The sequence below is a fragment of the Oncorhynchus tshawytscha genome, linkage group LG06 (assembly GCF_018296145.1).
Source record: "Oncorhynchus tshawytscha isolate Ot180627B linkage group LG06, Otsh_v2.0, whole genome shotgun sequence".
Lineage (NCBI taxonomy): Eukaryota > Metazoa > Chordata > Actinopteri > Salmoniformes > Salmonidae > Oncorhynchus > Oncorhynchus tshawytscha.
In genome coordinates this window covers 13,025,370-13,040,900 of record NC_056434.1, presented here as the reverse complement: position 1 = coordinate 13,040,900, position 15,531 = coordinate 13,025,370, and the positions used below count along the sequence as shown (strand labels likewise).

Genomic DNA, 15,531 nt, shown 5'->3' with positions numbered 1-15,531 from the left:
CCAAGAACAGTGGCCTCCATCATTCTTAAATGGAAGAAGTTTGGAACCACCAAGACTCTTCCTAGAGCTGGCCGCCCAGCCAAACTGAGCAATCGTGAGAGAAGGGCCTTTGGTCAGGGAGGTAAATACAGGTGTGCCAAGCTTGTAGCATCATATCCAAGAAGACTCAAAGCTGTAATCACTGCCAAAGGAGCTTCAACAAAGTACTGAGTAAAGGGTCTGAATTCTTATGTAAATTTAATATTTCATTTTTTTTATCCACTTGCAAACATTTCTAAAACCCTGTTTTTGCTTTGTCATTATGAAGTATTGTGTGTAGATTGATGAGGGAAAAAACATTTGAATCAATTTTAGAATAAGGCTGTAATGTGGAAAAAGTCAAGGAGTTGGAATACTTTCTGAATACACTGTAGCTACAGAACATAATCCACGTCTTTTATGTGAAGGCCTCTGAAATATAAACCTGTGTTTGTTTAATCTCTGTGTTTGCCTGTGTCATTATAGTGGGGGTGAGACAAGTGCACAGTTGCTGTGTAAATACTGGGGTGATGTAGCACCTCACTCATTGTGTATTTGTGTCATTACTTCCTTAAGGGTCAGTTCCCTGGACATACAAATTAAACCTAGTCCTGGTCTAAAAATTAATCCCAATGGAAAATCTCTATTGAAAGTGCCTTTGAATTGTGGACTAGTCTTAATCTGGGTCCTTTATATGCAGTATGAGATCAATGCAGTCCTTCTTAACGAAGAATATATACCCACATATACACACATAATATATACCCACATACAGTGCCTTGCGAAAGTATTCGGCCCCCTTGAACTTTGCGACCTTTTGCCACATTTCAGGCTTCAAACATAAAGATATAAAACTGTATTTTTTTGTGAAGAATCAACAACAAGTGGGACACAATCATGAAGTGGAACGACATTTATTGGATATTTCAAACTTTTTTAACAAATCAAAAACTGAAAAATTGGGCGTGCAAAATTATTCAGCCCCCTTAAGTTAATACTTTGTAGCGCCACCTTTTGCTGCGATTACAGCTGTAAGTCGCTTGGGCTATGTCTCTATCAGTTTTGCACATCGAGAGACTGAAATTTTTTCCCATTCCTCCTTGCAAAACAGCTCGAGCTCAGTGAGGTTGGATGGAGAGCATTTGTGAACAGCAGTTTTCAGTTCTTTCCACAGATTCTCGATTGGATTCAGGTCTGGACTTTGACTTGGCCATTCTAACACCTGGATATGTTTATTTTTGAACCATTCCATTGTAGATTTTGCTTTATGTTTTGGATCATTGTCTTGTTGGAAGACAAATCTCCGTCCCAGTCTCAGGTCTTTTGCAGACTCCATCAGGTTTTCTTCCAGAATGGTCCTGTATTTGGCTCCATCCATCTTCCCATCAATTTTAACCATATTCCCTGTCCCTGCTGAAGAAAAGCAGGCCCAAACCATGATGCTGCCACCACCATGTTTGACAGTGGGGATGGTGTGTTCAGGGTGATGAGCTGTGTTGCTTTTACGCCAAACATAACGTTTTGCATTGTTGCCAAAAAGTTCAATTTTGGTTTCATCTGACCAGAGCACCTTCTTCCACATGTTTGGTGTGTCTCCCAGGTGGCTTGTGGCAAACTTTAAACAACACTTTTTATGGATATCTTTAAGAAATGGCTTTCTTCTTGCCACTCTTCCATAAAGGTCAGATTTGTGCAATATACGACTGATTGTTGTCCTATGGACAGAGTCTCCCACCTCAGCTGTAGATCTCTGCAGTTCATCCAGAGTGATCATGGGCCTCTTGGCTGCATCTCTGATCAGTCTTCTCCTTGTATGAGCTGAAAGTTTAGAGGGACGGCCAGGTCTTGGTAGATTTGCAGTGGTCTGATACTCCTTCCATTTCAATATTATCGCTTGCACAGTGCTCCTTGGGATGTTTAAAGCTTGGGAAATCTTTTTGTATCCAAATCCGGCTTTAAACTTCTTCACAACAGTATCTCAGACCTGCCTGGTGTGTTCCTTGTTCTTCATGATGCTCTCTGCGCTTTTAACGGACCTCTGAGACTATCACAGTGCAGGTGCATTTATACGGAGACTTGATTCATCATTAGTCATTTAGGTCAACATTGAATCATTCAGAGATCCTCACTGAACTTCTGGAGAGAGTTTGCTGCACTGAAAGTAAAGGGGCTGAATAATTTTGCATGCCCAATTTTTCAGTTTTTGATTTGTTAAAAAAGTTTGAAATATCCAATAAATGTCGTTCCACTTCATGATTGTGTCCCACTTGTTGTTGATTCTTCACAAAAAAAATACAGTTTTATATCTTTATGTTTGAAGCCTGAAATGTGACAAAAGGTCGCAAAGTTCAAGGGGGCCAAATACTTTCGCAAGGCACTGTATACACACATAATATATACCTACATATACACACATAAGATACACCCACATATACACACATAATATACACCCACATATACACACATAATATATACCCACATATGCATACATAATATATTCTTACTTATGAACTGGATGGTTCAAGCCCTGAATGCTGATTGGCTGAAAGCCGTGGTATATCAGACCGTATACCATGGGTTTGACAAAACATTTATTTTTACTGCTCTAATTTCGTTGGTAACCAGTTTATAATAGCAATAACGCACCACGGGGGTTCGTGATATATGTCTATTATACCACGGCTAAGGGCTGTCTCCTAGCACTCCTCGTTGCGTCGTACATAACAACAGCCATTGGCCATATACCACACTCCCTCTGGCCTTATTGCTTAAATATACACATTTAATATTTACCCACATAAACACATATCATATTTACCCACATGCTCATATTTTGTGTGATATACTAGTTTACTTACAATCAGAGCCATTTATAAAGAGACAGTATATCGCTGCTTCTAACCATTAGGCTCTTTTCCCATGTTCTCCTGAAATTAAAATGATGCCTGTAGACCGCGATGGGAACTGGTGATGCGTCAGTATTTCACACACACCCCTTCATTCCCTACGGGACCAGTACCCTAACCTCTCCGTCTCTGATGGCTTTTTCATTGGCTGTGATTCTTATCAGTCATCTGCACCATCGCTCCACTCATCATAGAGCTGTAATCAGGACATACTGCTACCCAGTGCCCCCTTAAATACCTTCTAGCTCCACTCTATGACAATCCTATTAGTGGATAATAACAATAGTGGTCAATTCATATGGTGGGAACACGAAGGTTACATTTGACCCATTGCATCTCATCTGAAGAGGCATCTATCCTGATTGTGGGATCTGTCTGTGGATGGATTATTCAATGATGATAGGCCATGGTCATCTTTAGGGATTGGAATTTCAAATGATGGGAACTGCCCTAAAAATGGGTTGAAATTCAATTGGCATTTTTAATGGATAGTTTTGGGGGTTGGGGTCAACATAAAAAAATTATTATAATAAATAAATAAAATTCCTTCCTCATACCAATTCCTTCCATGTACTGTATCTCTATTTGAAAACCAATTTGGAGTAGGCATAAATTATACTACTGCCATTGATTGAATTCCAGTATATTTCAAACTCATGCACCGAACAATGTTTACACCATGTCTTTGTTTGCAAACTACTGCCCATGCAGATTGCAGACAGGCCTAATTCACAAAATGGGAAGCATCTTCCTGTGAGGGGTCTACCCACATATCCTATAATTCACTATGATTCTATACGTAGTTCTATGGGTCCACCTGGTTGATTTTAATACTTTTGTTTCTGAAATGTTTCAAGTAAAATAGACTTATCTAATAGATGATGGACAAATATAACATGAATTGGAAACGATTAGCACAACAGCACATGATTGTCAAGTTATTTTTCTCCATTTTTTTTATTTTGTGGTTTCATACAATTCTCTGAGATATAACATTGCATGTATTTATAGATGGAAAGGTTTTATCCTACAAAATAACAACTTTATATTTAATACATCATAGAATTAAAAGGTACCAATTCTGGTTACTCAATAGTATGCTGAAATAGCATATACATTATGTTAAATACAGTGGTAAAACACTTCCTTTATGAATGTTATCAATAAAAGATAAATGAAAGAAGTGAATGTGTAAAAATAGGATAAACTCAATGTACCGTGGTTACAGGGAAAGAAGGCGTTGAACATTTTTTCCATTGTCCGTTTTATGTACACTTAGAGTGGAATGCTTGTTGTACCTGTCTTTAAATATCTTTAGATACAGAGATATTATAATGTTGTTTTATTGTTCTGTTATTGGACAGGAATCATTTCCTCCTTTGTTTTGGCTCTCAGTTAACTTGAATGGTGTTTGTGTGTGTGAACTTCGAATGGTGTGTGTGTGTGTGTGAACTTCGAATGGTGTGTGTGTGTGTGAACTTGCGTCGTACTTATAATATCAATTACATTTTGTATGGTAAATATTGCAACCATGTGGTTTATGTGAATATCACATTAACAAGTAGACTTTTAAACATTTTGTTCTTCTCCCAACATTGACAGCCACACTGAGATCTCACACTTTTTTTTGTCTTGACCGATTATCGATTATTATCAGTTATCTCACTGAATAACTATTTGTGCTGGGGATGAACTGTGCCATCCAACAACTAATGAGGTGATCTTCAAGAAAACCATTTCTGGACTTCAGGTCTGGACATTATTATTTGATAAACCCCAAATGTTAGGTTCTAAAGGAACTCAAATGAACTTTAGCGGACCCTAAAATGAAGACAAGTCACTTACATTTAGTAGTCTGTAGTACTTAAGAACACAGTTCTCATTCTTGTTTAGAGTCAAGCAGTGTACCTAAACAAACTTTCACCTTAGACAAGAAAAGGTATCATTTTGCAATTTCATGCCTTTTTCCAGAAACACCTTCACTGTTTTTAAATATTTTCTTCATTTTCAACTTAGTTTGTACTTTCATGACTTCCAAATCCATCACCTGCTTACAACAGCAGCTGGGACATGTTCCACCAGAGAACACACCCTCCTCTGGATTGGCCAATAACAGACAGAGCCATTGAGCGAAACAGGAAGAAGAGAAAGAGAAAATCTGTACACAACACAAATGCATCACCATTCGACACACCCTATTGACCCCTCTCTACCCAGGTGGAAAAATGCTCCAAATCGCCAACCTCCTGCTTCTCACATTGTCTCTTTTCTTCTCCACATAGGGAAAATGCTGAGTCATCTGTGGTTGTGTTCGTCCATATGGAGTCCAGAGTGAGGATGGAGAACCCTGGAGGTTTGCGTTCGAGACTCGACAGACGAGTCTTGGTCCTCGGTGTAGCTGTCGGGACTCCCATCCCCTCCCAGAAGACTCCCGCAGCTGGAGTTGCTGGATGACAGCATGCCCTGGAGGAGCTCCTCCCGGACCAGGCTCTCCTCATGGACCTCGGGAGCCCAGGCCCCCTCAGCACCACTGCCGCCCCCCACCACACCTTCCTGGTCGTCCAGTAGCTTGGCCAGGAAGTTGATGTACTTCATGGCCAGTCGGAGGATCTCGTTTTTGGAGAGCTTCTTATCGGGCGGGTGGGTAGGGATGAGCTGGCGGAGGTCAGCAAACGCGCCGTTCACGTTCTGCTGGCGCCAACGCTCACGGCTGTTGGTGAAGATCCGCCGCACAATTTTAGGCTGTGAGCCTGAGAGGGGGAGGAGGAGAGGGTGTTAAATACTGTAGGTATTCTGATATGTTTGATAATACACTGTCTGCATACACCAGCAGTATGTACAGTATAGTTGAATCAGATGTGTTAGACCTGGGCTGGAACAAAAGCTTGCACTGTGGCCTTCCAGAACCTGAGTTTGTCATCCCCATTCCCTACATGCCCTTTCCTTCTGTCTAAAGACCACCAACCCAGATGTCAGCTCTCTGTGTTAAACCACACTTTAATGGTATGACAGATAGACTTGATGCAGCACTTTACAAGTTGTCAGTCTCTCTGTATTCCTGTTGCAGCTTTTCTCTTTAAAATGACTAGTGTCCAGAAACTCCCTTCGCCCCTTTGCACCCTGACAGTTTGATGCAATATCCAGAGCAAAGTGTGGATAGACATAATTATTCAAATCTAAAATACTCTTACCATTATCATCGTTGATTTCAATCTCATAAGGCGCGGGTCGTCGTTTGATCCGATGGCTGGGGTACATGCCATACTGTTCTGTCTCGCCACCATAGCCACTAGAGAAAGTAATTAGAATTAGAAGTGGAATTAGACCACACATTAATATATCTATAGACTTTTATACGGGTGATTTTGTTGGACATAACTATGACAGTTAATATAGGCCTACGCATTTCCATTTGCAAAGTAAGAAATGAAAAACGCAAAGGATTTATAATAACACAAATCATTATTATTATTACTATTATTTAATAGCCAATAATAATAATGAAAACCATTTCAACCGGTATGCACATTTCAGGCCTAAACTTGGGATAGACCTAGGCTACATAAATCCAATACATATCCAACAATAATTGCGCTGACCCACAGCATAAACATCTCAAGACCACGCACATAATTTGGACATAAAAACATTTCCAAACGGCTAGTATGCCTTACCTGTTCATGGTGGCGAGTGGTTGAGCAAAGTTACTGTACAGCATCGCTCGTGCAGGGAGAGGGAAGGCGAGCGGGCTCAACTGCACCATTCGAGTTTCGCTCAACAACGGGTCCCGGGAATCAAGTGGCAGGGGTATCTGCGGTCTGCACAGCTCCGTGGTCTGTACCTTGTGGTTAATGTCTGCCGTCTGCTCCCTAGCTTTTATATCCACCGGTCCTCCTCCCCTGGCCAATTCGATAACCGGTACTAACTTTTTTAGCTCGCTGTGGTACGCCGTTTCCTTGGAAACGCCATTAATGAAGATAGTCCCGTTGCAGTGCTCCCTGGGGACGCGCTTCCTCTCAGCTGAGTCCCCCGACGCCGCAGTCGTGTTTTCCTGTGTCTCGCTAACAGCTTCGCCCCCCTCCCCACTGACACGACCTGTTATGGAAGTAGTCAGGCTGTCGTGCTGTGGGGACTTGCACCCATTGACAATAGGACTGAGATGCCTAAATTCTGGTTTCCGTTTTTCCATCATTTCCACGGCTATTCGATAGATTCCACCGTGCGTAAAAATGCATGAAATAGCCTAGTAAAAACGCAAAGGCTTAATGATAGGCTTATTCGAGATTGACTGAGTTGAGCATCGAAAAGACCCCACTCATCTGGCGATATTAATCCTTGATGTCACCTGCAAAAACAAGATAGCTTTTATGCTTATGCTTTATTGTTATGAATATACTCATATAGACTCATTTTTCTAATTAGTATACAAAAATGCAGACTCCTGCGGTCGCGACACTGCGGGTCCAGTACTGTCAATCCCGCGCACCCCACCTCATCAACCAATTCAGCAGGCAGATAGCTGCATCCATTCATTTGCTCTTGGTCTAGAGGTGGGTGCATAGGCCTATACTATCAACGTGTTTAACTGTTTGAGCACACTGTTGCATTACTGCTGCTTTTGTCAATTACAGTTTTGTAACCAATTAACAATTTTGAATGCACTCTTGCAGTCCATCAGATCGGAATTATCATATCACATGACATGGCTTCTACTTTAGAGAATAGTATTGTTTTTAAAACAATTGTTGTTCTATTTGGCCTGTACATAAAAGATAAATAAAGAATGTAACATAGCTGGCTTTGTTCTAACTGGTACTCCACGTTCACGTGACCCTGACCTTATAAACTGCTATTAACTGGCAGGGTGGATAACAATTCTGATACCGCACAGGTTTTAACAGGGAGGGGTCCTAATCATTCTTCCACATTGTTGCATTTGCCCAACAATCGTCGCGCCGTTAAACGGAAGCGATATCTCTGCGTGGACATTTAAAACATATAGAATCATTTATTTGGGATTTTTAAACAATTGTCTAAATAAATAAATAAAAAATGTATTTTTTTTAAATGTCCACGCAGAGATAACGCTTCCTTTTAATGTCTATTACAGACAATAGACTTAGACAAAATACAATAGACAACATTTCACATACATGGATCCCCTAAATTAAAAATCAATATAATTAGCCTTTGTCTTTCGCTGGATCATTATCGTTATAATATAGCAGCCTATACCACACTCATATTCATTAAGTTGCAATGATAACCGCTGTCACTCTTGAGCACTATTTTTCAATTGAGCTCATAATTCTTCGTTCATTGTCTTTTTCTTTTGAATGTATTTTATTTGATATATTCTTACTTTGTTGCTTGAGCATAACTTAGTTTCAAATTAAATGTATTTCTTCTATGTTGCAAAATGTTATTTCTTCCCATGCTGCAAAATGTTATTTCTTCCCATGCTGCTAAATGTTATTTCTTCCCATGCTGCTAAATGTTATTTCTTCCCATGCTGCTAAATGTTATTTCTTCCCATGCTGCTAAATGTTATTTCTTCCCATGCTGCTAAATGTTATTTCTTCCCATGCTGCTAAATGTTATTTCTTCCCATGCTGCTAAATGTTATTTCTTCCCATGCTGCTAAATGTTATTTCTTCCTTTCTTCCTGTGCTGCTAAATGTTATTTCTTCCCATGCTGCTAAATGTTATTTCTTCCTTTCTTCCTGTGCTGCTAAATGTTATTTCTTCCCATGCTGCTAAATGTTATTTCTTCCCATGCTGCTAAATGTTATTTCTTCCCATGCTGCTAAATGTTATTTCTTCCCATGCTGCTAAATGTTATTTCTTCCCATGCTGCTAAATGTTATTTCTTCCCATGCTGCTAAATGTTATTTCTTCCCATGCTGCTAAATGTTATTTCTTCCCATGCTGCTAAATGTTATTTCTTCCCATGCTGCTAAATGTTATTTCTTCCCGTGCTGCTAAATGTTATTTCTTCCCGTGCTGCTAAATGTTATTTCTTCCCGTGCTGCTAAATGTTATTTCTTCCCGTGCTGCTAAATGTTATTTCTTCCCGTGCTGCTAAATGTTATTTCTTCCCGTGCTGCTAAATGTTATTTCTTCCCGTGCTGCTAAATGTTATTTCTTCCCGTGCTGCTAAATGTTATTTCTTCCCGTGCTGCTAAATGTTATTTCTTCCCATGCTGCTAAATGTTATTTCTTCCCATGCTGCTAAATGTTATTTCTTCCCATGCTGCTAAATGTTATTTCTTCCCATGCTGCTAAAGGAATAAGTGTAGTGTTTTTCACAACCAATATTGTTTTGGTTATGGCTCGTGCGCTTAAAAGGTCATGACAATAACAGGGTATAGAGTACGTTTTTGCGTTTTTTTTTATTTTAGGCTATCATTCATTATTAACTTATGGTTTTGAACGTTTGAACCGAATTAAAATCAGGTTTTAGAGTGCACAAAATGTGAGGCGAAAACCTTTTCATTCCATAGCCAAACTGTGTAGATAGACCTTGGCTTCACACATTTTTACAGAAACAGAGTGGTCATTTTCTGTTTCACAATAGCCTATAAAGATGTAGAGATTAATAACATATTTAGACTGGGCCTACATAACGAATATATTAGGCTATTGCTCCGTAACCTATATCAGAATGAAATGATCATCCACAAATTATTCTTAGCCTATAGCCTTGCCAAAGTATGTGGATAGTGGAAATTGACTGAGGATATGTTGCTAAACGAATAAAAAAGGAAAATATCGAAGCCTATTATATTGGTAGATAAAGTGAACGTCAAATCGATAGGCAAACTGTTGTATTTCCCTTGACCGAGAAACAAATTGGCCTGCATTTTCAATCAGAAATAGGAACGAACAATGATAAACAATTTTCTATATTTCCATTACAGATAACATATCCACAAATCTACACCAACAACAAATATGACTTGATAATGCCTATTTGGGTGTGCTGTCCTTACCATAGCCGGAGTGTTGTTGATAGAGTATGTGTGGAGCCATTTTGTCGAGGGTCGTCCATGTCTGAGGTTTTAGATTCACTGACGTACTGTGTGGAAACTGGAAGTGAGGTTTTATATAATTCCACATCATGTCCAGTGTGGCGCTTAGTGTGGGGAACGAGCTGAACACCGGTGCAATGTGGTGACGAGAGATAAGGGCGCGCAGTTGCGCCCCCTTAACCATTATTTATACAATTATTCATTATTATTTGACGTTTTATCGAGGACATTTTTATTGTTGTCTTATAGGCCTATTGAGAATGGATATGCACTGAAATATAGGCTAAGCGGGAAATTTGAAAGGAAAACATCCCATGTGCCTTGTAAAATGCTCCAAGGCTTAGTCCAAAATTAATTATAGAGCAGTGGGGCGTATTTAAAATCATATCCGTGAAGATGTTGACTTGAGAAAAATACTATTAGGCCGTGTTTGTTTTGACTAATATCTTAACCTTTTATGACGGAGAATAACTAAACAGTGCGTGCTAAAATCATTAATGAATTTGAATAAATTAATGCGACATGTACAATTAATAGCATTGGTCTTCTGAATGTATTTCTGATAATATTATATTGTGCAACAATGATAATTAATGAATTCTCTGTCATTTGGATCAAACTCTTAAGTTAATGCATTTGACAACACCCAGAACACTGTCAATCAATTATCTCTAACAAGTGTCTCTTGGGCCAGATATTCAATATTCACACGAGAGGTTTGCATGAAAAACCTCAATTGAAACAGCATAGCTTACACCTGGTAACCTACCTTGCCAATTATGGTTATCATTATTATTTAGCTGGCTCTACAATGATGTAGTCTATTCTTATAGCTAAATAGTCTATATGAAATAAACATATAGATCTACAGAGGAAAATAGTAGGCTAAATCAGCTAAATTATCAGAAGCCTTTATCTTGCTTTGTTCATTTTGCAGGGGTTGCAGTCATTACCGAGGTAAAGACAGATTCAGGTTGGATATGCATTCGCCTGTAGTTTTCCTTGCGTCCACCAACAGCAGCTAGGGACCGTCAACATAGTGACAATTCAAATGTTCAAATTTCAATAGCTCTTTAACCATTACTCTTACAACAGTCAAAACTGGTTCTAGCTAACCCGATGGCATAGACATACACATAGCTTTTTGGTTGTGACCTACTGACTTCAAACAAGGTTCAGAATGTACACTCAGCGGGCCTACACATTGCACCCCCTTTAGTTTGTCCATTTTAATCTCATGCAATTTTACATGAATTTTCTATGTTTTTTAATGTATCTAATTTCAATAGCTACTTGGTCATGTGACCTACGGACCCCTGCTTGGACTCGGAGTTCCCCCCCCCTTGATGGAGGTGTCCATGGACAAACTAAAGGGTGTGCAATATAGAAGGGTGGTCAGTGGACATTCTGAACCTTGTTTGAAGTCAGTAGGTCACATGACCAAGGAGCTATTGAAATTCAAATGTAAAAAAAAGTTTGTACTTTGTTTACGCTCTCTAACTAATTCAACTAGGAATACAAAATGTCTTTTACCTCAGTGCAGTCTTTACAGGATCCCGGATGCCTTTGGAAACTTGGCAGAATTAGGTGTAAATCTCACAGGACCACATCGCCGACGGAGATTTGGTGGTATCAGTGCGCCAGCAACCTGCAGGTTCATCCATCAAAGCAGGAGGCGAGACACTCGATGTGGGTATGGTGCGGTACAGTATACTGTATGCTCAGAGATGCAAGCTTAGGTCCAACATTAGGTGTACTTTAGGCCTACATGTCTACTTTGTCCTTAGGCCTACCATTTTCGATCCCATAATTCAAAGTAGTGTTTGGGGGTAAATCTCAAAGACACATGCCGACATTAAATGAATATTCAATAATCAGTAGGCCTAGTGAACAGAACAAGTATCTAAATATATATGCGTGAGTCTATTTGAAATATATATATTTTCTAGCAGATTGGCTAATTAGCCTATGTCAGACGTTCAAAAGATGTCTGACATTTAGGCCTGGAAAAAAAGAAAAACTGCTGAAATATTTCCTTCTGTCCTCTGTTCTTTGTCAACGCAGCTCCCTCTGTCACGACCATAGACAAACAGTGTGGTCACGGCTCATGACCACCAACATCCATCCTGTCAGTATCCAAGTCCAAGCGTCACACAATGTAAAGTACCGTAGCAGGCGAAAAAACACACACATTCTAAACCCAGAGGTGCAACATCGTGAGACTTCCGGGAACGCTTGTGAAACAGACCATACAGGCCAGGTTTGGGGTTTGAGAAGTGAAAAATTAATAATTAGTTTATTGTGCCTTTATATTCTCGAAATATAAAGGCACAACCTAGATAAGAGCCAATGTCTTAAGTAGTTTAATTACTCCAACCTCGTGAAAGTGATAAACTTACATTTTTATTTTCGTCAAAAACAACTTTATATTATCGTGTTTCAGCGCATGAGTTTAGTTAGCTAACGTCGCCATGACATCGCCTACACGTGTGATCGTGGATTTCTATTGGATATGCACTTTCTACCTATCGTCATACTGTATTGCCTTTGGTAAAAAATATATATATAAAAAAGAGACGCCTGAGCGGAGTAACCATATCAGTTTTTCATGGGGTATTTCAGAAGCCTATGAATGTGAATTCCTATGTTATGCTTTAACGTCCTCTGCTGGTCATTGGCTGGCATCACAAGAAAATGTATCTTGGAGCCCTAACTGTCAATACCCGCTCTCGCTGTCTCTCTCACACAGGCTTGTAGAGTGGAAAAGCACCCCAAAAAGTTCATACGTTGACACAGTTTTTAGTAGGCTACATCTCTCTCACATTCTTTTCTACTTTTCTCTCTCCCCTCTCAAAATTCGGTTCAACAGAATGCACACATAAATGTCCAGAGGAGATAACTCCCCCCTATCTGATATATTTACTGCAGTGTCATCCTACACATACAACACCCTTTCTGCCAGTCACATTCTGTAAAAGGTCCCCAAAGCACACACACATCCCTGGGTCCGATCGTCTTTTCAGTTCGCTGCAGCTAGCAACTGGAACGAGCTGCAACAAACACTCAAACTGGACAGTTTTATCTGAATCGCTTCATTCAAAGACTCAATCATGGACACTCTTACTGACCGTTGTGGCTGGTTTGTTGTCTATACCTTCTTGCCCTTTGTGCTGCTGTCTTTGCCCAATAATGTTTGTACCCTGCAGGTAGCCTATTTTTTAAATATTATTTTTTATTTAACTGGGCAAGAACAAATTCTTACTTACAATGACAGCCTAGGAACAGTGGGTTAACTGCCTTGTTCAGGGGCAGAACAACAGATTTTTACCTTGTCAGCTCAGGGATTTGATCTACCAACCTTTTGGTTACTGACCCAATGCTCTATAATCACACCTGCCGCCCCAAGTGGTTAGAGAGTTGGGCCAGTAACCAAAAGGGTGCTGGATCGAATCGCCGAGCTGACAAGGTAAAAATCTGTCGTTCTGCCCCTGAACAAGGCAGTTAACACACTGTTCCCCGTTAAGACTTCATTGTTAATAAGAATTTGCTCTTAACTGACTTGTCTAGTTAAATAAAACATTTTTAAAAAATAACATCTTTAAAAGGCCTATTTTTCTCCCTTATTATGCTTATGTCCATATCACCCTTCAACACACGCAGGGGCATCATTTCAGCTAAACCTGCCAGGGCAGCGTTTCCCAAACGTTTTGGTTTTTGCCCTTTCTTAAAGATATCCATAAAAAGTGTCGTTTAAATTTTTCCACAAGCCACCTGGGAGACACACCAAACATGTGGAAGAAGGTGCTCTGGTCAGATGAAACCAAAATGGAACTTTTTGGCAACAATGCAAAACGTTATGTTTGGCGTAAAAGCAACACAGCTCATCACCCTGACCACACCATCCCCACTGTCAAACATGGTGGTGGCAGCATCATGGTTTGGGCCTGCTTTTCTTCAGCAGGGACAGGGAAGATGGTTAAAATTGATGGGAAGATGGATGGAGCCAAATACAGGACCATTCTGGAAGAAAACCTGATGGAGTCTGCAAAAGACCTGAGACTGGGACGGAGATTTGTCTTCCAACAAGACAATGATCCAAAACATAAAGCAAAATCTACAATGGAATGGTTCAAAAATAAACATATCCAGGTGTTAGAATGGCCAAGTCAAAGTCCAGACCTGAATCCAATCGAGAATCTGTGGAAAGAACTGAAAACTGCTGTTCACAAATGCTCTCCATCCAACCTCACTGAGCTCGAGCTGTTTTGCAAGGAGGAATGGGAAAAAATGTCAGTCTCTCGATGTGCAAAACTGATAGAGACATAGCCCAAGCGACTTACAGCTGTAATCGCAGCAAAAGGTGGCGCTACAAAGTATTAACTTAAGGGGGCTGAATAATTTTGCACACCCAATTTTTCAGTTTTTGATTTGTTAAAAAAGTTTGAAATATCCAATAAATGTCATTCCACTTCATGATTGTGTCCCACTTGTTGTTGATTTTTCACCCCGCTGATCCTCAACACTGGGTCCCCACAAAGGTGCGTTCTCAGCCCTCTCCTGTATTCCCTGTTCACCCATGACTGCGTGGCCATGAACGCCTCCAACTCAATCATCAAGTTTGCAGATGACTACAGTGGTTGGCTTGATTACCAACAACGACGAGACGGCCTCAGGGAGGAGTTGAGGGCCCTCGGAGTGTGGTGTCAGGAAAATAACCTCACACTCAATGTCAACAAAACAAAGGAGATAATCGTGGACTTCAGGAAATAGCAGAGGGAGCAGCCCCCTATCTACATTGATGGGACAGTAGTGGGGAGGATGGAGAGTTTTAAGTTCCTCGGCGTACACATCACGGACAAACTGAATTGTGTGACAGTGTGTGTGAAGAAGGAGCAGCAGCACCTCTTCAACTTCAGGAGGCTGAAGAAAGTCGTCTTGTCACCAAAAACACTCAAACTTTTACAGATGCACAATCGAGAGCATCCTGTCGGGCTGTATGGTACGGCTGCTGCTCCGCCCACAACCGTAAGGCTCTCCAGAGGGTAGTGAGGTCTGCACAACGCATCACCGGGGGCAAACTACCTGCCCTCCAGGACACCTACACCACCCGATGTCACAGGAAGGCCAAAAAGATCATCAAGGACAACAACCACCCGAGCCACTGCCTGTTCATCCCTCTATCATCCAGAAGGCGAGGTCAGTACAGGTGCATCAAAGCGGGGACCGAGAGACTGAAAAACAGCTTCTATCTCAAGGCCATCAGACTGTTAAACAGCTAACAGTGGCTGCTGCCAACATACAGACTCAACTCCAGCCACTTTAATAATGGAAAAATTGATGTAATCAATTTATCACTTGCCACTTTATATTAAATAATGTTTACATACCCTACATTTCTCATCTCATATGTATTTACTGTACTCTATACCATCTACTGCATCTTGCCATCTTGATGTAATGTATCACTGTTACAGGAATTATATTCCTATATGTTTTAATACCCATTTAAAATGAAACACTCTGTCAATCCCTAAGAATTTGTAAGACTCTTATTTGCATAAAATGGACAGAGACCA

The 15,531-nt window shown here is 40.3% G+C and overlaps 1 protein-coding gene across 2 annotated transcripts; it reads right to left on the bottom strand.

Annotated features, from left to right (window-relative positions):
- Positions 1-3,868: 3,868 nt before the first annotated feature.
- LOC112246673 (T-cell acute lymphocytic leukemia protein 1 homolog) lies at positions 3,869-12,168 on the bottom strand. 2 transcript variants are annotated; one of them, XM_024415156.2, is made up of 4 exons: positions 11,489-12,168; positions 6,599-7,269; positions 6,116-6,213; positions 3,869-5,674 (listed from the first exon to the last, which is right to left on the bottom strand). In XM_024415156.2, exons 2-4 carry the CDS (start codon positions 7,114-7,116, stop codon positions 5,220-5,222), a joined length of 1,071 nt encoding a protein of 356 aa, XP_024270924.1. In that variant the 5' UTR covers positions 7,117-7,269; positions 11,489-12,168; the 3' UTR covers positions 3,869-5,219. The 2 variants fall into 2 exon arrangements, with proteins under 2 accessions (XP_024270924.1, XP_024270923.1); XM_024415155.2 differs by lacking the exon at positions 11,489-12,168 and adding an exon at positions 9,917-10,145.
- Positions 12,169-15,531: the final 3,363 nt, after the last annotated feature.